Source organism: Pholcus phalangioides, unplaced genomic scaffold (assembly GCF_987345545.1).
Source record: "Pholcus phalangioides strain wild (caught in Gottingen) unplaced genomic scaffold, Ppha-v1.0 ptg000042l_1, whole genome shotgun sequence".
Taxonomy (NCBI): Eukaryota; Metazoa; Arthropoda; class Arachnida; order Araneae; family Pholcidae; genus Pholcus; species Pholcus phalangioides.
The window spans coordinates 6,051,932-6,076,500 of NW_028301628.1; the positions used below are offsets into that span (position 1 = coordinate 6,051,932).

At 36.8% G+C, this 24,569-nt stretch overlaps 1 protein-coding gene across 2 annotated transcripts in view; it reads left to right on the forward strand.

The window, feature by feature from the left end:
* Positions 1–24,569, forward strand: part of LOC149063911 (protein sax-3-like) — a 157,530-nt gene that overhangs the window by 101,082 nt on the left and 31,879 nt on the right. For both annotated transcript variants that reach the window (XM_089254899.1, XM_089254900.1), the window contains exons 3-6: positions 3,435–3,716; positions 10,223–10,361; positions 16,251–16,378; positions 23,119–23,243. In XM_089254899.1, coding sequence (XP_089111025.1) covers positions 3,435–3,716; positions 10,223–10,361; positions 16,251–16,378; positions 23,119–23,243 — 674 coding nt within the window. The remainder of the gene's footprint in view (positions 1–3,434; positions 3,717–10,222; positions 10,362–16,250; positions 16,379–23,118; positions 23,244–24,569) is intronic.

Below are 24,569 nucleotides of genomic sequence, written 5' to 3' on the forward strand. Positions count from 1 at the left end.
CTAAGGCAGTGTTTCTCAAAGTGTGCTTCGTGGCTCCGAGGGGTGTCACCAACCTTTGTCAGAGGCGTCGCGACGAGCTGGAGACATTCATTTGTGTGCCTATAAGGGAAAATACCTACCATGTTGAAATGATATTATTTCCCCCCCCCCTTTTACTGTGTGTATTCATGTTCTTTCCCCATGTACGCAACTTTTCCCTCTTTTGGGGACTTTCTTGTTTGCCTCCACTTGACCGCTGCTGTATAATAGTTATTCTCATTGCTTCTATTAAATGGGGTTTCATTTTTCTCGTCGTCGTCTCTTTCCTTCCACACTCTGCCCGCCCACATAACAAACCATACAGGCTCACCCCCATGACCCGCAAGCCAAGTGTGCCCCGAGTCCTCCGGTGTGGAGGACTACCAAACCACACATGTGTGCCACGAAAGATTATCAAATCACTTAAATGGCCGTGGCACATTTCCAGATTACCATAATGGCTCACGGCACATTTCCAGATCATTTAAGATGCCAAAGGCGTATATATCCAAATCACCTAAATGATCCCAAGCATATTTCCAAATCAATTGAGTGACCGCCCCCCCCCCGAACAAATTTTGGTTTAACGTATGAACATACATTGCCATACAATCCTTCAAGTTTTCACCAAACTTGCACCATCACGAGATGAATTCACTGCGAAAAAGGAATAAAACATTTCGTTCGTATATTTTTTTACAATTTTATTTCGAATATTACATGAACTTTTCTTAAAATCTGACATAAAAATGACTTTTTCATAGAAAACGGCATAAGTAGTCCAGAATTTATTGTTGTTCGTACCATTCTGAGACACTTTCTATAAAAAAATATTATTGAAGTTCACTCCAGTGCCATTTTATAGAGAAGTTACAAGAGACGTAATCGGATACCTTAATCAATTATTGTGAATTGGTTATAATTTCATTAGATATAATCTATTTTCTATGGTTATCACCATCATTAATCTTAGAATTTTTTTACGAAAGTCCACGAAAGGAATCGATATGTTTGATCGAACGAAAATTGCATGATTATAGACACGAAACGAATTGCAAAAAAAATTTCTTTAGGTAGTAATACACGTAATATCATGAAGCACAACAATCTCCTGTTCCCTTCCGTGTTTTCTTCTCTCTCTCTACTAAAAAGCAAGCAGTCAATAAACTTTAATATCTCTACCAAGAGGAAATGCAGTCGAGAAAAGCGGCTTTTTGGAGGGAAAAGGGGGTAATACCCAAAACTAATGAGAGCTCTTTTAAGAGGCCACGATTGTTTTGTGAAACAAAAGGCTATTATTCATTAGCATATTAAAGGATCACTTATCTGGTAAGCGACTGAAAATATGCAACTTTATATACGCACTACTCTCTCTCCGTCCGTGGTCTCACACTCATACACTCTCTTCCCATATATGTACACAGTAACTGAACGGAAGCCAAAGTTTTCTTGGTGTCAGGGAAGAGACTTAATAAATGAAAGCGACACAACGAGATAAACTCTTCCACGCATCCAAATGTTCAAGTTTATTAATCGAGCTCCGTAACCCCAGAAGCGACCCTCCCACAGGGTTTATTATCTTTCCATGCAACATTACTTATTCACTTTTCCCAACCCCCTTATAACCATATTTTCTTCGGTAATATCCTAACGTCATTGAGAGCTTTTGTTCCCGGCATCCCAACCTTATCACTTCGAATATCATTATCGCATCCAACATTGATCATGTCCCTTTCTTTCTGATACATTTTCTTTACATAACAATCTCAAGCTCGCACGGTAACTATGATAATTTAACGTAAGAATTCCCCACCCTCTCCCTTTCCCCCCCCCCCACCTTGGAAGCCCGATCCCATTAAAACCAGAGGGACATTCTATGAATATTTCATAACGTATGCAATTCAAAACTAGTGATCGGAGTAATCTGCTCCAAACTCCATAAATACTGAATATCTATGTATATGTGTTACGATAAATGTGATAAATAGGTTATTATACTATCATGCATAATAATCGGTTTTTATGCAGTTACCAAACGTCTCAATAAATGTATCACTTATACCAGCGTTTATGCATAATACCCAAGTGTCGTTAGTAAATTTGATAAATGCTAAAGAAATTATCACTTTTTCCGATGATTATGCATTATGAATAATACCCAGCGCAGTGTTTCTCAACCTATGGTCCGTGGACCAGCAGTGGTCTGTAACGATGGCAACAGACTTTATATTCCAACACTAATTGAGTGAAATATTATTGATTGTGAAATCGATATTGTATAAGTACAATAATATCTTTCGGGTTCAAATGAAAATTGGGCATTAGAACTTCATACTTCAAATGACCATATTTCATTGAGTAAAAAACGGGAAATCGCATTTCTAAATACGGGATATCACTGACGGAAATCAAAACATGCGATTCTGAATAAAATTGCTAAATATTACTGAAATTAAGGGCTATTGCAAATCACAGCAAACAAAAATGTATTTCATGAAAATCTCAAAACGGTGAGATTTTCATTCAGACCTATTTCATTCAGGGGGCAAATACGGAAAATTGGGATCCTAAGTATGACAAAATACGGGACATGACAAAATGGTGGCAAAAACACCAATTATTGCTGAAACTACTGGAAAATCATCGATGGGGACGGGAGGTAAATAAAAGGTGATTCACTCTCCCTGAGTGAATCTGTCGTTACACCGAAAAAATTTGTTAACTAGGAGTTCGTAATATCGGGGTACGATCGTGAAATTTGTTAAATGGGAGTTCGTTATATTGGAGTACAATCATAAAGCACAAAAAATTTGTAAAAGTTCGTTAAATGAATTAATTTGTTAAATAGGAGTTTATTATATGGGAGATCAAAAAATTTGTAAAATTAGAATTCGTTATATCGGAGTACGATCGTAAAATTTGTTAGCTAGGAATTCATTGTATCGAGGCCCAATTCCAGAACTCATCAAATAAGAATTAATTATAGGAGTTATTTCTGGGATGTTGGAAAAAATCGTTAAATCAGAGTTCACTATATCCTGTTCAGACTGGCTCACAAGTTCGATCACCTAAATAATAAATCTCATCACGGCAAAGGAACCGATTTGCCATATTTGCTAATTCGAAATGGCTACTATGCATGATAGCCGGCAAATGTGTTTAATTTGATGATTCGTCATGTTTACCAAAGACCCTTGGATATTATGATAATCGCCTGTTAAATGTGGTAATATTTATAGTATTTATTAAACTTACCAACGAAATTTGGGTAATTATGCATAACCGCCGGTAAAAGTTATAAATTCAGGGAAATTTGTCACTTTCCAAAATGGTTGGAAATTATGCGTAATAGCCGGATTTATTTCAGTTTACCGTAACATATATTTATATTTATATATTTTCTCTTTTTTTTTCAGTTCTGCGTGAAGAATTCAGGATGTCGCCGAAGAACGTTCTAGTAGCGATGGGTGACGCTGCCACTCTGGAATGTATCCCTCCGAAAGGTTACCCGGAACCGACGATACGCTGGAAGAAAGGGCCAGACATCCTAAACACCAGTAAAGGGAGATTCAGGACGACTGGTACCGGAAATCTCGTTGTATCGGACGTCCGGCAAAGTGATGAAGGCCTTTACAGGTGCGTGGCCGAAAACTTGGCTGGAATCAGGGAGTCTTCGCCGGCAACGATGACCGTTCACGGTAAGAGCCGTCATTTTTTTCCATGAATTTTGTCTTAAAACATACATGCTCAACCCATGACACTCGAGACAAATGTGGCCCTAGGAGTCATATAATCGGGCCCGTGAAACCTCAACCCATATTTTTTGTAAACATGAACTAAGCGGCACATTTCCAGATCAATTAAAGAACCCGCGGCCCTTTTCCAAGTCATCTAAGTCTCAAGTGACCAGCGATGCTTTTCCACATCACTTGAATATGTTAATATGTTACTGCCAAAGTCCGAAATTTGGTCAATTTTGTATGGGGCCGGCCTCTTCGCGAATTGGCCAATTTCGTTAAATATTGACCCGGCCAGTCCGTGAAGTGGCCAGTGATCCCTGGCCGAAGTTCGATAACAAAAGACATGATTCGGGATCACTATCAAGTTAGCTTATTTTGTCGGGACAATTATGTCCACATTAGTTATGGCAACCCATCAAAAGGCAAGATTTTTTAATCACTTTTTTCTTCATCAGAAAAAACTATGTTTATATAATCATTATTATAGTTAAAATATTATAGCGCGTGTGCGTGCGTGTGTGTGTGTGTGTGTTTTAATAGTTAATTATTTTTATAGTTTCTTCTGTCAAATTTCAATTTTTTTCCCTCTCTCTCACATGAAGATAATAAAATACAGGTACTATATATAGCCATGTATCACACGTTGGCGATTGAAAAAATGAATTTGACTCCCACTGGGCCGTCTGACATCTGCACATAGAGCTTTGGCCAGGGATCTCCGGTCACTTCGCGCAATGGCCGGCCAAAGTCCGAATCATTTCTGCAATTTGGACTTTGGCCAAAACTCTTGGCCAATCCACGAAGTGGCCGGTCCCTTCACGAATTTGTTGCACTTCGGGCTTTGGCAGTAACATATATATATAACACTAGAAGGGCCGATACCCTTCAAAATGGCCGGAGATTAATTTTAACGGTTTTTAATGTTTTTAATTATTTTTTTTTCAATTTCCGACATGAGGTATGCGTAAGGTTGCATAATTAATTAAATAATTAAGTTAATTAACTAATTAATTAATTTTATTTATTTATTTTCTTTTTTAAACGGCCATTTTGACATACAATAAACATATATCAACATCCGAAAAACATTTTTTGGATGGTCAGTTTTGACTCAGGTTCAAAGTATAATACCTACCCACACAAATGTTCCTCGTTGCATAACTGATAAAAAAAAAAAAAAAAAAAGTAGTATTTACATTCTAAGAACTATAATTGCAAATTTTATTCGCACATCACAATTTCTACACTTTTTACACACATTTTACACATGGGAAATTTATCACTTGTTTTGTTGTAAAGCGGGAGCTGACATCGCTGTCTTTTTCTTGGTGCAGTAGCACTTGTTGTTAGCAAAATTCTGATTCCTGAGCAAATAAGGATTTCTAAGCTTATATTAGGTAATTTCAACAAGAAGGAAACTAAATTTTCCAGTTTATTTTATTTTATTTTTTCCTTATACAAATAGACCACGCATTTCTTGAAATTAAGTCGAATGTTGTGGAAAACGCTCATTGCCGATGCACTTTCCTTTTCCTTACCAATAAAACACAAAATGTACCTTATTTTTGTACAAACGCGTTACATATAAATTGGTTTTTCTTGATGAATTTCACATGAAATTTCTTTTCAATCTTTTATTATTATACCTGCAAAGATAGTATTATTCTGCTTCAGTATTCCAGCAAGTACTGATAAAGGAAAAACAATCATCACATGTTCAAATTTCCCTACTATCTTTCGGAAAAGATTCAATGATTTGCATCGCAACATATTTGGCCATATGAGTATTTTCATTTTTTATTTTTTTGTGATTAGTCGATCATTAAGAATGCTTTCAATTAGCTGAAATGAGCATATCTATATTAGTAGAAATTTGATGCCATCATTTGACGATGTATTTACTGTGCATGGCTATGAAAGGACCTATAAACGTTACCGGTCGAATTCACTGGTGATGGTCCTTCTAAATATAACTGAAAATTTGTCAGCCCATTTTTTTTTTCAACATTCATTTCAACAACATTCTAAACATTCTGGTTCATCATGAAATCAAGCGGAAACGTGTCAAAATTACTGGCGTTGTCACTCTAGTGTTAAAGATCACTTGATTAACCCGTGTCACAGTTTTAGAGCTTCCCCCCTTTAGCGGTCCGTGGGGCAGTTCCACATCACTCAAGCTACCCACGACACCAAGGCCTTAGGGAGGAGGGACTTGGAGTTCTGGTGTTCTGCCCCCCCCCCGAAATGTAAGAAAATGGCCGAAAAAAAGGAAAAAGATGGCCAAATCTATTGTTTTATCACAGTGGTCGTCGCCCCCTCCCCGAAATGAAAAGTGGTTCCCCTCCGAACGAAATTTCTGGCTACGGACCTGCACGACACATTTCTAGATCTCTCAGGTGATCTCCGCCATATTTACAGATCACTTACGTCACCTGCTGAATCTCTTCTGTGTCCGAAACGTTTGTAAAGCTTCAGTAGCGATTCGTGGCTGAGGTAAAACCACTTCACCAACAGTACTCTATGCACCAATAGACAACATCACAATGAAAAGTGCCATTAACATGAATATTCAAAAATAATGCTTTCAATCGTACACCTTGCGTTTTATAGAACTCTGATTTGCATATTCCCATTGATCTGCTTCCATAGAGCAGCCTTTATGTACGCCTTCTATGTACAAAAATTTGAACTAATTTTATTTCTCTGCAAAAAAAAACAAAAAACGAAAAAACTGAAAATGTTCCACAAAATTCCAGCATTTATTAATGAAGAAATATAACTTAACTCTGATATAATAGTTAAGAAAAACTCACAAGCTGAATTAATATATTCTCATTATCTATTCAATTCCCACAGCTATCATCACGCATTCATAAGCTTAATTTGATGGTAAAAAGATTTAAATGTCATTTTTTAGAGCTGTAATTATACCCAAAATATATTATACAAATACTTTTCACGAAATCTGAAAAAAAAAATCGATTTCCATATTTTAAATTAAGTTGTAATTCCCAAAACAAATTACGGATAAATTTTAGAGAACGGTTTCAATTTGAATATATTATTCATATTTAATATAATAGCAATGTTTTCAATTTAAGATTTTATTTTTCCGAAATTTATCCCAATTAGATTAACACAAAGAAAAATATATGGGAAATTCTCTTTCAACTGTGGCTTCTTGTTATGTCATTGAAAATTCCCAAAACATTTCTACGTGATCAGTTTTACAAGCAACTTTTTTCAATTCTAGGAGAACCAATGCCTAACAGAGAAGAAGAAATAAAAATTGCCAAACTAGAGAAAACAAAATACTTCAGACTTCGCACCAGACGTTTTCGATTGCACTTTTCTCTTAGGATCGAGATAAGAAAAAATAAAATAGAAATTTCATTTATATTCTCTTTTTTTTTTATCCTTTAGTTTGCGCACCTGACTTGACTAATGCGAACTGCTATGGATATTATGTTTGCCCCAGGATCCTTTATATGTGAACGTCGAGCCATTCTTTAAAAAATTAACTTTCTCATAGATGTCTTTCAAATTATCCATTAGAGTCATTTCCCTCATTAATCGAATTACAGAAAATATTTATTTGAAACAAATATAAATATCGTTTTGGAAGTTTTTTCATTCCACAAAACACCTGAATCAACAAAATCAATTTTTATGATAATTTAAAAAAAAACTCTTAAGCTGAATAAATATTGTCATTATTAATTCCCATTACGCATTCATACGCTTAATTAGATCGTAAAAATTTGGGCTTAGATCAGTTTTGAAGCCTTAATTATACCCAAATATACACTATACAAATATTTTCCACCAAATCTGAAAGAAAAATTTATTTTTCTTTTTTTTTTTTAATATAAAGCTGTAATCCCCAAAACAAATTACAGATAAAATATAGAAAACGGTTTCAATTTGAATATGTTATTTATATTTGATATACTAGCAATGCTTTCAATTTAAAATTTATTTCGATTAGATTAACACAAGGAAAAATATATATATGAAATTCTCTCTGTGTTGTGGCTGCTTGGTTTATCATTGCAAATTCCCAAAAGATTTCTACGCGATCAGTTTTACAAGTAACTTTCCCTGCCAGGAGAACCAATGAAAAAATGAAAATTGCCAAACTAGAAAACAAAATACTTCAGACGTTGCACCAGACGCTTTTCGATTGCACTCCTTTTCTTAGGATCGAGATAAGAAAAAGTAAAATAGAGATCTTATTTCTTCTCTTTTTTCCCCCCTTAGTTTGCGCACCTGACTTGACTAATGCGAACTGCTATGGATATACGTATAGTGTTAGTGGAAGAGACGAATTCCAAGACTCCTCTCTCTCTCGTTCAGCCTTAGAATATGGAAGACGTGCTTTTATTGGATCTATTAACAGACCGAATGGCAGGAAGCCCAATACGTGCCCAAGTTGGCTTATTTTGTTCTCTGTCAGAAGCATTAACGAATGTTCCTATCTGTGAGCTGTTAGTAGCCATGCCAAGCCTCGCAGAGAGAGAGAAAGAGATACATATGATGTGCTGAAAGCGTTATTAAAGGCCGAAGTCCGTTTTCTTGAGCCAGGAAAGGAATGAAATGCTCTTCCTGGAAGTATCTAATCGCCTTCTCTATTCGACCGAACGGCCGAAAGAAAAAGCAATATATCTAGGCCTTTGTTTTCTTCCTCACTTATTACTGGAGGCATGAGTATCTGAGCCTATATCAAAGCAGTGAATGGGAGAGTTACAGGGTGTCCCATAAAAAAAAATTCGTAGTTTAAAAATTCATAACAATCGAAGGAATTGGTATACTTGAATGTGGTTGGAAAAAAAAAATTATTTTCACGATGGGAAGATCTTTTTTGGTACGGGGAAAAAATGGCGCAAACTTTCGTCAATAGAGGACGCTACACGAATGAAAAATCACAGAATTTTGGACCCGAATCTCTATTCAATCTCTTCTGTGTCCGAAACGTTCGTAAAGCTTCAGGGTAGCTATTCGTGGCAGAGGAAAAACAACTTCACCTAAAGTGCTTCATCCACCAATGTCAACATCACAATGCAAACCTTATTTAACCACCAGTACAGGAAGATCGAGAAATGTGCTGTTATTCGCAGCGGCGTAGCCAGATTTTAAGTGGGGGGGAGCGAAATTCGGAAAGACGCCATTTTTTCTTTTCGCTTTAGGTGCAAACTTGAAATTATGCATTAGCAGAAAGGACTTGAAACTTTTCGATTTAAAAAATCAAATTAAATTTATTTCGTTTTTAGTTGATGTTATTTTTCAAACTAAATTACTTTACTTACTTTACTTACTTACTACTTTTCAATTAATAATAATAATTTATCGATAGAAAGGAAATAAAGATATATATATAAATACATGCGTGGGATCGCTTGATACGTCCAGAGTATACAAACAAATATTTCTGTGGTGGCAAACACTTTCATATAAATTGATTAATTCATTTTAAAAAATGTAAGTTTTATTTTATGTTTTTTGTACTTTTACAAATACTACGAGACTCTACTGTATGTGATGGGGAAAAGTCATTGGTACTGGAAAATGTAACTAGATATTAATTTATTCTAAATTTGGCATAAATCATTTGGTTATATATTAAAGGGTCTTCTGTAAAAACCATATAAATTCTTCAGAATCGTAGTCTTCCCTCGGATACATAAAACGTGTACAAAGAACCAAGGCCCGACATCGACAGTCCTGTGCAAAGCAGATGCATATTAAAGAGCTCTCGCGGCCACAGTAAATGGCGTTTGGTTATAATATATATTGTTTGAATTTAAAAGTGCAGACGCCCCTTCTTTTAAAATCAATCATATCAGTTTTTCAAACTCTTACTTTTTGACAGAAGCATTTAAAAACAAGTGCATGAAACTGAATCGGACACAGCAATCATTGGATGTCCGCCAAGATCGATGGATCTTAAATCCTTAAAATGTTTTTTTTAATGGTGCCATCTGAAAAAATAGATCAGAACTCCACCAATTATACAGTAGCATTTGATTACTTGTCTTCTTGTTGAGACAACTTTTGCGGACACTTAGTGTTCAGTCGGTAGATTTCACATGAATATGCCTCAATATTCGTGGTAGACATCCACCTGCACTGAAGATTCCCATGCTTTCCATTAAAATTTCCTTCATCCTTGCTCTGAATTTGGCATCAAACGCATTTTTTTTCTTCTTTTTTTTCGTCATTTTCTCCGAATATTTTTGGTTTTAGAGGTATGTACCTATATATTGATCTTTGGATACTATTTATTCACTCCGAGCACCAGGACACTCTTTCTTTCTCTATAGGCTTTATTCATTCTTCCGAGATGCCACGTTATTTGAATTTATGTACTTGTATTTGATTTGACACTTAATCGAGCAATCGTTTACTGTGTGCAGTAATTTGTCTTTCCAATATAGAATTAATTAATTTTCCGTTCCATTTTACAGTCAGACCATTTTTCGTGGTAGAACCTGAGCACGTGACTGTTTTAGCCGATGAAGCAGTCGCTTTCGAATGCAAAGTTGGAGGTGACCCTTTACCGACTGTTACGTGGAGGAGGCAAGATGGTAAAATGCCTGTTGGAAGGTAAGCAAACATTTACTCAAGGCTTTTTTTTTTCATGTAAATTACGCTTTAAACCGGTGTTCTTTATTCCCTGATCCGTGAAAATTTCATGCCGATCCGCGAAGCCTTCCGAACTATTCATATAGCCGGTGCATTTTTTAGATTTAATAAATATATTACCTTCTCTATATTTTGGCTTTTTTCTTTATTTCTGTCTTAGATATCAGAAGGTCCGCAAATTATTTTTTTCTCCTATTTATTCATTTTTTGCCATATCATAAATTATATATTTCTCCTACTTATTTATTTTTCTTGGCCTCAAATGATTCCTCCCATTTATTTACTTTTGCCGGTGCGCTCTCCTATATGTTTTTTTTTTTATCGGTCCGTAAAATTTTATTTCTCCTACTCGTTTATTTTTTGCCGGTCTGTAAATTACTTTTCCTATTTATCCCTTTTTTTTTTTGCCTGACTGTAAATTATTGTAGCGTTGATGAACGCTTCGATATCTCCTTGAGACGGGGAGCGGGATGTGTCCGGTCCTTCAATGTTCAATGCAAATTATTGTTCCCATTTATTCATTTTTTGCCTGTCTGAAAATTAACTTATTTCTCTCATTTCCGCCGGTCTGTGAAATTGTTCAACTTCTTTCACCAGAAGAAAATTGGATATACGCTCCGAGAAATAAAACTGCTTCAGTGACTCATTGAGCATTGTGCATAAGGCCATCAAAATAACAATACTTTCAACGGTGTTATTTTGCTGCACGGCGTAACTTATAATTACTCATAATCCTATAGAGCAGGGGTGGCCAACAGCTGGCCCCGCATGAGGCCTCGACAAAGTAAAAATGCTGCTTGTGTAAATTAAATTTGTGATCAATATTTGAGCTATTGGTTCCAACAGCGACTTCCTGATTAACAAATTACTCACTAATTACATTCATTATTTCTAGTAGCGAAAGTAATTTGCCATGTTCTCAGCATACCTCGCCTTTTCGATCACACAAATTCGTTCATAAGATTTGTTATGGACATTTTTTTTTTCTTATTTTTTGGGCAAGTTGCCTGCTTTGGTACATGTATCTTAATGCAATTTTGATGCTCTGCTCACTGTGACGAACCTTTTTTGAAGGCACTCATTCCGGGCACCTTTGGAGTAGATGGTCAATGCGATCTATGCAATTGGTTTCTAGCACGCTTTCAATGCTAATAAATCTTCTCTCAAAATCTCTATCGATGCGCGAAACGGTGCCGATTGATGCACTTTGATGGAAATGTAACCAGATAAACAATGCTTAAGTGCCGGTTTACGAAGAAGTTGAGGAATACAGATCCCGGGGTAAACGTTTAGTGACCAAATTGCCCGTGTTTCACCACATTACTTGCGGCGTATACAAATCTGAGAGTTTTCTGTGCCATTTCGCTGGTGTGGCTTATACGCCCGAGTGACAACCCTGATGCAGCCCGCGACACTGCAGCTTTTATTTCATTTTCTTTCAAACCAAGCACAGCTCAGGTCTATCGCCATGGGCAATTTACTACCTAGTGAGTTGTGCCGGAAGTGTATGTGTACCTAATAGTCTGCGTGAGTATCTAGTGTTGCGTCTGATTTTTCAGAACTGCCATCTATATTTTAGAAGTGAAGTGAGGAAGAGTAATGATTAAATATTTGTACCGTTTGTAGACGTGTTGCTCTGTGTTGATAGACTTTTTAACGTGGAGATCGACTCGCATTCGTGGCTCGAAGTTAGGAACCACATAAAACAAACTTCAGGCAACCACCACTAGGGTTTGAACCTCGCGAGTCCGTCACTATGGCCACTCGACCACCACAGTGGCCGACACTGCAGCTGACCATTATGTTGGCTCTCGAACAAAAAGTAGTTCGTCGCCTCTTGCTATAGAACATATTTTCCCAAACCTTTTGTTCCTATCTCCCCTATTCAATTTTTTTTCCTTATCCCCCCACCAAAGCAAGTCAACTTGCCCCTTGACCATTCCATCGCCCACTTTGGGAAACATTGCTATAGAGGAATGTTCTTAAGCCATTTTACAAGTGCAGACAGGTGAAAGTAGTTGAAGGTTTGCGCAAACCATCGGAAATGGATTGCGGACCAGCAAAAAGTAAGTAAATAGGAGAAATAATTTCTGTACCGGGCGAAAAATAAATAAATAAATGGGAGAAGAAATTTTTGGATCAGTAAAAACACATGAATAATAGAAGAAATCATTTACACAGAACCGGCACTTTTACTGAAATAAGGGGAAATAATTTGCGAACCTGCAAAAAGAAAAGGATAAATAATTTTCGGACCGGGAGAAAATGCATAAACAGTAAGCAGACTATATTTTATTGACTAAATCGAAAATTATATATATGTAGCGGCTACATGAATCGGGTGAAACGTTTTGTGGATTTTCAGGAAATTTCTACTAAGAGGCAAGTGTCCGCGAACGGTTGAAGAACACTGCTACACAGTTTGTTTTCAAAAGTCCGAATCTGAGTGGAAGTCACGCGTTCACAGATCTGGACTATGTATGGGTGTAACCTATCACCCTCTTTGTATTAAACCACCTTGCGCAACATCGATAAGCGCGCTATACATCTACATCATGCAACAAAATTCTATTAACTTAAAGACAAGATATGTAGGAAACACTGGTTGTTTTATGTAGAGGTGATGATTTTGGAAAGACTAATTCACATTTGCCTCTATTGGGACCCGACTCGCCCTCACGCAATCCGGACGAGTGCACTACCACGAAGCAATGAGAAATTTCTTACGCATTACTCTACGAAATTTCTAATGAATCAGTACATGCAGGAAAATATTGTGTGTGTGTGAGTTTTATATATATATATATATATATATATACATGGCTCTAACGTACTTATATATACAGGGTGATTCAAAACTCAACATACAAACTTTTAGGGGAGATAGAAAACAGAAAACACAGAAACAAAACAGGATCATATAGGGATGTATGACCAGAAATCTCAACCTGATCAGCTGGAGGATAAACGAAGATGCAGAAATGACAAGCCGATAATAATGGGTGGGAAAACTGCTTATTTAGTGATACTTTACTCGAGGGCAATACGTGTACACGTCAAGTTTCATAACACAAGTGCGTTCGTAAATTTTTGCATGCTCTGCGTACGCAATCGGAACTTTAAATGATTAGCGCGGCATTCTAACTACAGCGCTGGCGAACATAGCCTCCCAGCGGGTAACAGTGCCCTCAAACGCACATAACTGTGGATGGTAAGAACTTTGAGCACTTGTATTGAAACTTAATGGATTCACGTACTGTCAACGTGTAAGGTATCGCTAAATAACGAGTTTTTTCACTCATTATTGGTTTGTCATTTCTGCATTTTCGTTTATCCTCCAGCTGATCAGGTTGAGGTATCCGGTGATATATGCCTGTGTGATTCTGTTTTGTTTCTGTGGTTTCTACCTCCCATAAAAGTTTGTACGTTGAGTTTCGAATCACTCTGTATATGCGGTCGGAATTGTGCTTGTTTTGTGTGCTTGCTGGTGCTGTCACCTGTCTTCCATGTTTCAAAGTTAAGATGGTAATTATTTGAATTTTTTCATGTAATCTAAGTACCGTGTTAAGGTCTACCTGCTCTCTTCGGAGAGAGACTATTTCAAATGGGAGAATGGCTTGCATTCGTGCCTTGAAGTTCAAAAATCGCATAAAAACTACGTCACTAATTCAACGTTCTCAGCCCGCGGCTTCTTTGTCTAATTCATGGTTCATTAGCGGCTCCCTAGAATAGTTTGGAGATTATTTTGCCCTATAAAACAACCACATTAAAATGTGAATAGGCACAAAAATCAATATTTCCAGCTTGCCGTGACACCCCCGACAATGATTGGCTACGCCCCTAGGTGCCGCGACGCACACTTTGAGAAATACTGTGCTAATTGGTGGCGCTCAATGTTGTTCATGAGCCAAAAGCTCATTGATGTCACCGTCCATCGCACGGTACCGTTAAGCATATATATGCTCTAAGAAATTCCTCATTGCTTCTACAGCGTAGTTGTAGCGCACTCACTCGAACTACCAAGGTCTGGGTTCGAATCCAAGTGGAGACAAATGTGAATTTGTCTTTCCAAAAATCATCATCTCTACATAACAACCTGTTTCCTGCATATCTTGTATTAACAAGTTGAGAGGATGAGATCTATCGAACTTATATCTATGAACTTATCCTAAATGGCTTCGTGCAGCTTCTGCAATGTGTTATTGCAAGGAATACCAGCAAAAGTCCTTCTTTATAAACAGTATCCGTCTTACCTGGTTTCTGAGCACAAGTTCAATTCTGGTTTCTTAATAAATTGCTTTGTTTAATTCTGCAACACCATGGGATATACCTTCCGCGTAGGTCTTAATAAATTCATTGGATCTCGTATCTCAAGATTCTCGTATTATTAGATTGCAGATTTACTAATCAATTTCATTTCGACACATCAAACGAAGCAAAAATATGAAACACTGGTGGAGCAATCTTCTTCACAATAAAAACTCAGCAAAGGGACTGCACAAATTTCTGCAGTCCCTGGAAAAAATATAGCAAAACTTCGTAATAAACAAGTAAGGCAGACAGATCACGATCATTTGTGTAATGCTGTATAGCAATGTATAATTGTTGTATAATGTTTGTTTGGGTTATTCTCTATGCATATAACGTTGTGTATCGAATAACGTGGCATATATATCGATCGTTTGTATAATGTTGTATATATTGATGTGTAATTGTTGTATATATTGATGTGTAATTGTTGTATATATTGATGTGTAATTGTTGTATATATTGATGTGTAATTGTTGTATGTAATGTTGCTTATGTTATCTTCTATACTAGTTTTATCTTATGTATATATATATGGAATATTTAGAAGAGAAATAATAATAAAATTCCCACCCCAGCCATATACGACAAACATCAATCTTCAGTGACGCATCGGGATTGGGTTCGGTTTTCAAAACGTTGGATCTCGTATTTCGATCCGGAAGGTCGACTACTTCACCAACTCCGGCTATACTGCAATTTACAACCGTTATCGAGTTGGATTGGAAATGAAAGTGCCATCTATAGGTGATCGCCTCAAACTCGTCAGGGAAAATATCGTCTTATCTATATTCTGCCCCGGTTCGAATTTTGAACCTGACGGCAACCTCCACGGTGGTAAACGAGCATCGTACCACCAGGCCACTCGGACGGTTGTCTGAGTTTCCATCCAAATTTTTGCAATAATAATTTTCAATCCCATCTCCTGTAATCTATTTGCACTTTAGAGGAAAAACAAACTAAATTAATCAATAGATCCTTTTAGTATATACCCCATGTTCGAAATTGACTCGACTTTTGTTCTTCAAAGTTTCTTCATTAAACTTTCCTTCCGAATTTGCATAATTGAATTCAGCAATTCAAAAACCCTCGTGAGAATCACCAAATAAAGAATTTAAATCTCGCTCGTCGTGAGAAATCGGGTGGAATATTTCATTCCGCGAGTTATCTCCGTATTTCTTCTTAAACTTACCGTCTCTTCCTGGCGCAGAAATTAAACTTTGGGGGCGCACGTAAACGGATATTAATATGAACATAATATTCACCCTTGGGGACGAAGAAGATGGACGAAAGGGGGTTGGGGGGGAGGAAATAAGAATGAGATGAAGAAGAGAATCTTCATTTATTTTAACGATTCTTCTCCTCGTGCTGTGGACACGATGACAAGCTGAGAAGGGAGAAGGATCCTTGGCTCAGGAAACGTCAAGGCACTCAGTTAATGAGGTATCCCCCCCCCCATACCTGCTGCTTAAGTCTCTGTGAAATCCTCTCTCGATCTTCTCCCTCTCCCAACACTATTCTTATTATCATCTTTCTTCTTAGGGCACAGATTCGCGAAGACAAAAGTCTTCTCATCAAAGACGTTTCTCCGTCTGATGAAGGCACTTACATATGCGAAGCGGAGAATCCTGCGGGGATTGCGTCGGCCTCGGTTACCCTCACCGTACACTGTGAGTATGGCTATGTATCTCTCTTTGCTTTGGAATTTCTCCCGAGAACTTGCTACATCCAAGCTGTATTTCTTTTCTAACACACAGGCTCTGTGTTTTATCTCATATTTTCCACCATGTGTGAATTTTTAGATAAAATTGTTTTTTGCCGCCCTTATTTTTCACTGTATAAATACCTAAACGAGACTTAATTAGACTATAATTACCTCAAGTAGCCTTTTTTGAAAAGAGAATTTCGAATATAATTCTTTGAATGAAAGCTATTTTTAGGTTTTGAGGTTTCAGAAATTTATCTTGTAACCTTTCTCAGAGGAATGACGCTCTTTAGAGAGGGAGAAATTTTGAAGTTTTGTAAAGCTCGCTGCGAGTGTAAAGGTGGCTTTTCATTGCTTATTTTCGATTTTGAAGTTTTTGCAAGTAATGGATAGTAATGCAATTTTATTTTCAGTCTACAGGGGTGCTCCATAAATTCGTAAATAATTAAAAAATTCATAAAAATTCGGAGGAATGGTATATTTCAATTGCGGTTTGCAAAAAAGTTATTCAAACGAAGGGAAATTTTTTTTAAGTGGGAAACAAAAATAAGTTCGAATAGTGAGCGTTAAACGAATGCGGATCACATGATGTTAAACCTGAAATTTCCTTCAATCTCTTCTGTGTCCGGGATGTTCGTAAATTCACAAGTCGGTGTTTCGTAGTTGAGGTAAAACAACGTCATCAATACACTGTGTGTATCTGTGAATGTGTACATCACAATGAAAACCTTGTGTAAATGCCGGTAACAGAAAGATTCAGAAATGAGCTGGTAATCGTACACCCTGTATTTTATAGGACTCTGACTTGCATATTTCCTGTGATTTGTTTTCGTGCAGCATCCCCTATGGACAAAAATTTTAACTAATTTTTTTTTTTCCTGAAACTAAAAAAAATCAGTTTCTGTAATAATAACTGTCTCGCAAACCGCATTCAAACATACCAATTCCTTCAGTTTTTATGTGTTTATAAACTATTCACGAATTTATGGGACACCCTGTATGTGCTCAACATCCGAAATGGCTTTGGTTTCTGAAAGCACCGGAAAGATATAAAACGGCTAGGACGTGCACGAATCCTATCTTCTCGTACTACATGTAGGGTGAGACAGCCATTGGACGTTGAACGAAAATATCTGTGCGTCTTAATAACTTATGCTGCCCTATTAATTATGCATTTACTGATTTTCTACGCACCACCACTATCATTTCTTGGCACATCAAGGATAATTTAACTTGGTACCGATGCCGTCTTAACTGACGGCCCGAGGGCTTCAGGTGCGTAATAGGATTTCATGATAATGATACCTGGTACTGCGATTTTTGAGACTAAGGTGATGAACTGGTCACCTTGTAATTTCCAAAGTCGCGGTCCATGGACATATGTTGCTCAGGGACCTATGATACTTTTGAGACGGCCCTGGTTAGGACTGCCAGTTTAAATTTGATTGTGAACAGCTGTTCTTTTATGCTCAAAACTAACAAGAAAAGGGTTCCCAAGGTGTCGTCCGGAAAAAATTATGAAAAAATTCACAAGCACATACATCTCACCCACATACACATAAAAACAGAAAAAATTATTGGTAAAATACAATTATCAAAGGCGCGAAAAATTATTGAAAATGATAATATATCGGCTACTCATCGCCTCTCGCGATTCTTGGCAATATCTATTTTGAAAAAAACAGCTATTTCTTTTCTTTTCATTTCTTTCATCCAGTTTCTTTCTGTTCTAGAAACTAGTTTTTTTTTCTTCGTGCTGCGCTGCACTTGATCATGTGTTATTTGAGTGACGTCACTCTAACACCCTAAAGAGAGTTGAAGGATGTTTAAATTCATTCTTGGCATCTATTGGCGTTCAAAATATTAATATTTACACTTTTTTTTAATGGCCCGTAATAATTTCGCCAGATTTTTACGTAATTTTGTGCATATTAAAATAAGTATAATCAGGAGTATCTTTTTCAAAACTTTTGAAGACATCATCTCGACAACGTTTCCTTGTAACAAATACGCCAGTGATCTGAAAAACCCTTACTGTAGTCTCATATTTAGCAGCTACATAAACCTAAAATTATACTATATACTACTACTGAACCGTACATGCACCTCGTACCCATTCCTGTGCAGAATTTTTAACGAATCTGTACATGCCACAATGTGGTTCTGAGAGCATGTGCGGCCCTTAACGTATTCCTGTTGTGAGATTTGTGGTAGTTTCATCTGCTGGTGCTGCCATCCAACTTCCATATTTAAAAATGAAGATGACAGACTCTTGAATTTTCATGTTATGTTATGTATAAGATCTGCCTGCTCTCTGCGGAAAGATTTTTTTTTTTTATCTAAGAGACCAGCTCGCCTTCAGATAGTCGCGTAGTCAGCAGTAGTCATTCCTGCTGCATTAATAGTAACCATATGAATACTTAGCAATCGTTTTATCCCGTATACTTTCAGCATTTCTTGCATTGTATTCAGGAATTTTTTCTGTACTAATATAAGAAAATGTACATTCTTATGATACAGCTTCCCTTAACTCTTAATTAATATATTGCCCTTTGCGGTCGTATGGGAATCGTGGGCTAGGCTTTCATCGTAAGAATCCAGGTGTAAACAGGTCACGGTCCAGGTGTTATTGGTCGTCACGGTGATGGTCGGCTGAAGTTGGTTTTCTGCGGTTTTCCAACTTTGAGGTGCGAATGCCGGTCTCCCATTTGCAAAAGTCTCTCCGCAAAAAGAGGCAGACCTTTAACATGATACTTACATACCATGGAAATTCGAGCATTAACCATCTTCACTTCAAAATATGGAAGGCGATTGCCAGTACTACCAAGAACACGAAACAAGCACAACTCTTTCTTCTTTCAAACAACTAACAACATAAATACGTTAGGGCCACGCGTGTATACTCACACACACACACACGTGCGCGTGCGCGCCTACCACGTACAGGCATGTAACGAGTCGTTAGATGCGCGGAGGAATGCGTACGAGATGCATGTATATGGTTTAGTCAGTAGTTCTCAAAGTGTGTGGTCACAGCTCCTAGGAGGCGTCGCCAACTTCTGTCTGGGAATTGATGTGTGCATGTTCAGTGCTTTGAAATGTTTCTTTCGTAGCAAAGAAAACTTATTCTGGGGCTCCGCAGATAAACTATGACGAACCCAAGGAAGTCACGTGTGGAAAAAGTTTGTGAACCACTGGGTTAAGTAGTAGTATTAAATATCGTAGGTTTGTATTATATGGTTTCAAAAAATAGTAGAAGTTTTAAATTACAATGGTTCTCAGAGGAGAAAAAGAATCCAAATTAGAAGGAAAAAAACGAAATATTTTGGAGGAAAAACTCCGATTCATCCATCTTACCTTTGAAATAACTTTTCCATCAGGTATAAAATTGAGTAACGTTTCGCACCAAAAAGTCAATACTTTGTTTTATGAGTCCTAAGAATTGGGGGAAAAGAAATATCCAAAGCACAATAATTACGGTCCAAGATCGTAAAAACCCATATTTCTTACCTCTTGTATTTTTTTTTCCTTTCCTTCATTGCCCGTTCTTAAGACGTTCGTGGATGTTGTATATATATGGTATACTGTATACATACTGAGAGAAAATCTCGTCTCTTCTCTCTCTCGCTCCCTCCCATCTGCTCCTCCATCTTTAATGTGAGTCTTAAAGTGTCCTTAATCTCGACGTCTACATCAAGCCATATTCCAGAAAAACAACTATAAAGTTGAAGAGAGAGAGAGAGAGAAAGAGCAAGCAGCCACTTCGATGTGTGAAGAAATCTTAAGAGAGAAAAATCACATTAAGTTTCGTCTTACCACACCGATTCAGACCATAAAACTGCCCCCCGACATCAAACACACACATACTGTAACTGGCTTGATAATGCAACGAATGGTCATGGAGTTAGAAGGTGGAATACGTATATATATATATATATATAGTATTATACAACACCATTGAGAGAAAAGCCATTCTGGGAGATCGTAAAAGTCCAAATAAAAACGAAAAAAAAAAAAAATAAGAACCAGCAAAGAGGTCTTCATTCTTGCGAATAAATCCCTGACGCGTCTCTTGTGATAGAAAGACTTTTGTAATCTGCCACGGAATAGAGTGTAATCACCGGAAGGGGTCGTCGTGTCTCCTACTGTTTGTTATGGACGTACTGAAGTGGACGAAATGGGGCCGAGGGGGATCGCAAAGAACAAAAGGAAAAAAAAACGAATGTTTGTCTTGATAAGGACCTCTCTGACACATATATCCTATGCATTCCGAAACATTCCTCTGCCAGTGTGAAAATTGCACGTGCGGGAAAGTAGAAATACAACGCAAAGTTATTATCATGAGCGTTATAACTTTTCTGATGAGGTTTGAAACCGAATGTTTTCGTAGAAGGGTTCTGCAAATTACATGGATATGATTATGAAAAAACTGCCCGTTTTTTTTTTTGTTTTTTTTTACACCCCGTTGAATTCATTTTTGTTTTGATAGCAATTAGGACTTTTACGAACTTTCAAGTTGAAATTGCTTAAAAGCGTGTTTTTTTGTATAATAGTGCTGTATACACGTTGTGCAGTACTATTATACATTTCTTATACACAGTACTTCGTTTTCACGCTGCATATTTAAATTCTTGTGTATATATACTATAATGTATGTATATGAGGGAGGTTAAAGTGACGGAGTGGTTTAGTCACATTTTCAACAATTCTGAAACAAGCCCAGAAATACAATGTAGAAGTGCTAAACTGTTGAAAGAAAAAAATTAGCTGCCAGCTTCAATAGATTGTGGAAATCAAAGTTTTTAACATGGGATAACTATGACAACAATTCTAGTAAAACCTTATTTTACTGAAAATGAGTATTAATCGACTTACACCACTCTGACTTCAACCCCCCCCCCCCACCCCCCATGTAGCATCATACAACACTACTGAGATAAACACTATTCTGAGAGTTCATAACAGTCCAAATAATAGCGAAAAAAATACTTATAACAATCAACAAAGTGTCATGCAGTGTCTCTTGTGATAGAAAAACTTGTATCTCCCACGGAATAGTGTAATCACCGGAAGGGGTCGTCGTGTCTCCTACTGTTTGTTGTGGACGTACTGAAATAGGGCCGGGGAAAAAGGGGATCACAAAGAACCAAACGAAAATGCAGGTATTTGCCTTGATGAGGACCTAACACATCTATCCCATGCATTCAAAAAGATTCTTATGCTTTATCCAGTATGAAAATTTCACGTGTGGGAAAGTAAAAATAAAACGTCACGTTATTATGACCTTTCTGATGAGGTTTGAAACCAAGTGCTTTCGTAGAGAGGTTCTGCAAATTGCATGGATACGATCCTGAAAACTGTCATTCTTTGTGTCCCGTTGAATTGTTTTGTTTTTGATAGCAGTACTGCATGGACTTAAACACATTTTCCACCCCTAAATTGCTTAGAAGCTTGGTTTGTTTTCCGAATAAGAATGTACTATTACACGTTTCTTATTCTTCTTGTAAGCTACCTACAATTAATCACCTACTACCTCCCCCCACAGGATATCCGACTATCTTTCTCGGCACTTTTCTATACCATGGTACTGGAATGAACTTTAATAACATTTTTTGTAGAAAGTGTCTCAAAATGATGAAAACAATAGTAATTTTTAGACTACCTATGTCTACCTACCTATGGAGAAGTCAATTTTATATCAAATTTTTAATAAATTCATGTAATATTCGAAACTGGATTGAAAAATTCTGTGAATTCTTTTATTTTCCTCACTGTGTATTTAGCTATTAATGATACAGGTTTGGTACTAACATTTAGAGGATTGTGCTCATAAGTTACACCCAAATCTGTTGATGTAGAATTAGACAAATACTGTGTGAAAGATCTTAGAGTTCAGTTCATTACCTTAGTAATATATGGCAAAAAATATCATATTTATATTTTGTAATGATACAATTAATAGATTTTTGAAATCATATTTCAAACTCAAATAAAAGTCAAAAATAGCATTCTTCGCAGAAACGCATTCAAAGTATTCTTTCACAAATTACTGGATATAAGAGAACGCAACGTATAGCTTCAATTTTAAGCGTCGTATAAACAAAATAAGGTCTGTTTTGGAAACATAAGAAATGGGGCTTTCATAGAAAATGAAAATAAAAGACTCGATATATGTTTTACCAAAATGACAAATGTCAAACCTTAAGGAGAAACTTTCAAACCTTTAGAGAAACACAAATTCTTTATTTTTCAGGAAGTAATTTATTCCAGTAATTTCACATTGTGTAATTTTCCTACTTTTATATTAAGAGATGGCATGCTTTCGGCCCGAAATATACTGAGAAATTGAACTTTCTGGATGTTATGCCGAAACTAATATTTGGAAAGAAAAGTGATTTGTCTCCTCCGGGAATCGACCCCGGGTCCCCTTGCATTGCGAAAATTGCTGTGATTGAGGGAAGCTGCCGTCTCTACTCAGTGCTTCACGCTACTAATGCGTGTTATAAGGAATTGAAAAGTTTGTCTATGGTGTACTGGTTAGCGCTCTTGCCCGTACTGCGATGGGACCCAGGTTCGATTCCCGAGGAAATAAATCACTTTTCTTTCCAAATATTAGTTTTGACATAACATCCAGAAAACTCAATTTTCTACTTTTTTTTTTACTTGTCTTCATTTTTTAACATCTGAATTGCATTATTCCCAAAGCTCGCCCTCTATTCTTGGTAACTCCTCGAGATCAAAGAGTCGGCCTGAACGGCATCGCAAAATTCGCCTGTAAAGCAACTGGGAGCCCACCACCATCTGTGTTCTGGACTAAAGAAGGAAACCAGGTATATTTTATTCGAAGAAAAATTATTTTAAAAACTATATATATATATATATGTGTGTGCAGTCAAATTCGATTTTTTTTCGTTATAACCGAGGTGCCGTTACAACCGCAGTTGACATTTTCCAAGTCATTTTAAATATGAACTTTATATTCAGATGCGTCAGACGCAATCAACTACAAAAATGAAAATGTTTCACTTGGTTTTGGATGACCATAATATATGAAGAAAACAATAAGAAATTGAGATCATAAACATAAGTACATCACCAATTCTTACCAAAAGTGTTGCTGATTATCAGCTGATTATTGACAGTAATTGTCGGTGAAATTGCTAACTACAGCCAAAAATGCTGCCAATTGTCAACAAAAGAGCCAATTATTAACAAAAATTGGTGCCAATTTTCAACGAAATAGCCAATTATTGTGCCAAAAATGTCACTAATTGTGAACAAATTACGATGTTGACATTAATTGCTTCTAGCTAGCCTGAAATAGGTTGCCCCCTTAAAAGAGAGCATCATGGACCCCCTTCAGGCAGGACCGTCATTTCAACTTTTTCCGGGGGGGAGGCAAAAAAGCATGTACTAAAGGTACGCATATATAATATATTTGTATATATATATATATACCATTTGTAGTGTATTTTCAAAAGCCAGGGCAAAATATTTTCAAAGCCCCCCTTCCCCCTAAATGACGGGCCTGCCTTCAGGTGAAGAGATTGACCTTTCTAGAACCTTTCTAGAGCGTTCTCTGAACCTTTCTAGAAATGGCCGCCTACCAATTTGCATGCTTACTGTCGAAACTTTTAATCAGATATATTTTTCATGAGGCCCCCGTGCCGTGCCACGACCACCTAGATAACCTTATATAGGAGGTCGTGGCCGTGCTCGGGTGAGCCCATGTGTTTAGACGGCACAGGTCCGCAAGTAAATTCCATCTCAACATACTTTCCCGATGTGTCACTTTCTAACAGAACATGTATTATTGCAGTGAAGATGCTGACAAGGTTTTACAACAGCAGGAATTATTCAGAGATGTGTATCACGACGTCGTCTTTAGAATTATGCATTACAAGCCATAAATTGTACATTAAGAGATCTCCTACCTTTTAATATGGTAAAAAACTTTCTTATGTAAGAATATTATTGAAAATATTATTTATCCATTGATTTATTTAAAATTCTTACCACTTATATTTGATTGTATACACTATTATATACCAGTACAAACTTTCCCATGCCTCCAATATTTCAATTTTTACAAATTTTCAAAAAACATTTATTAAAAACAGCTTGCGCTCATGATAAAATTGCATAAAATCAATGTA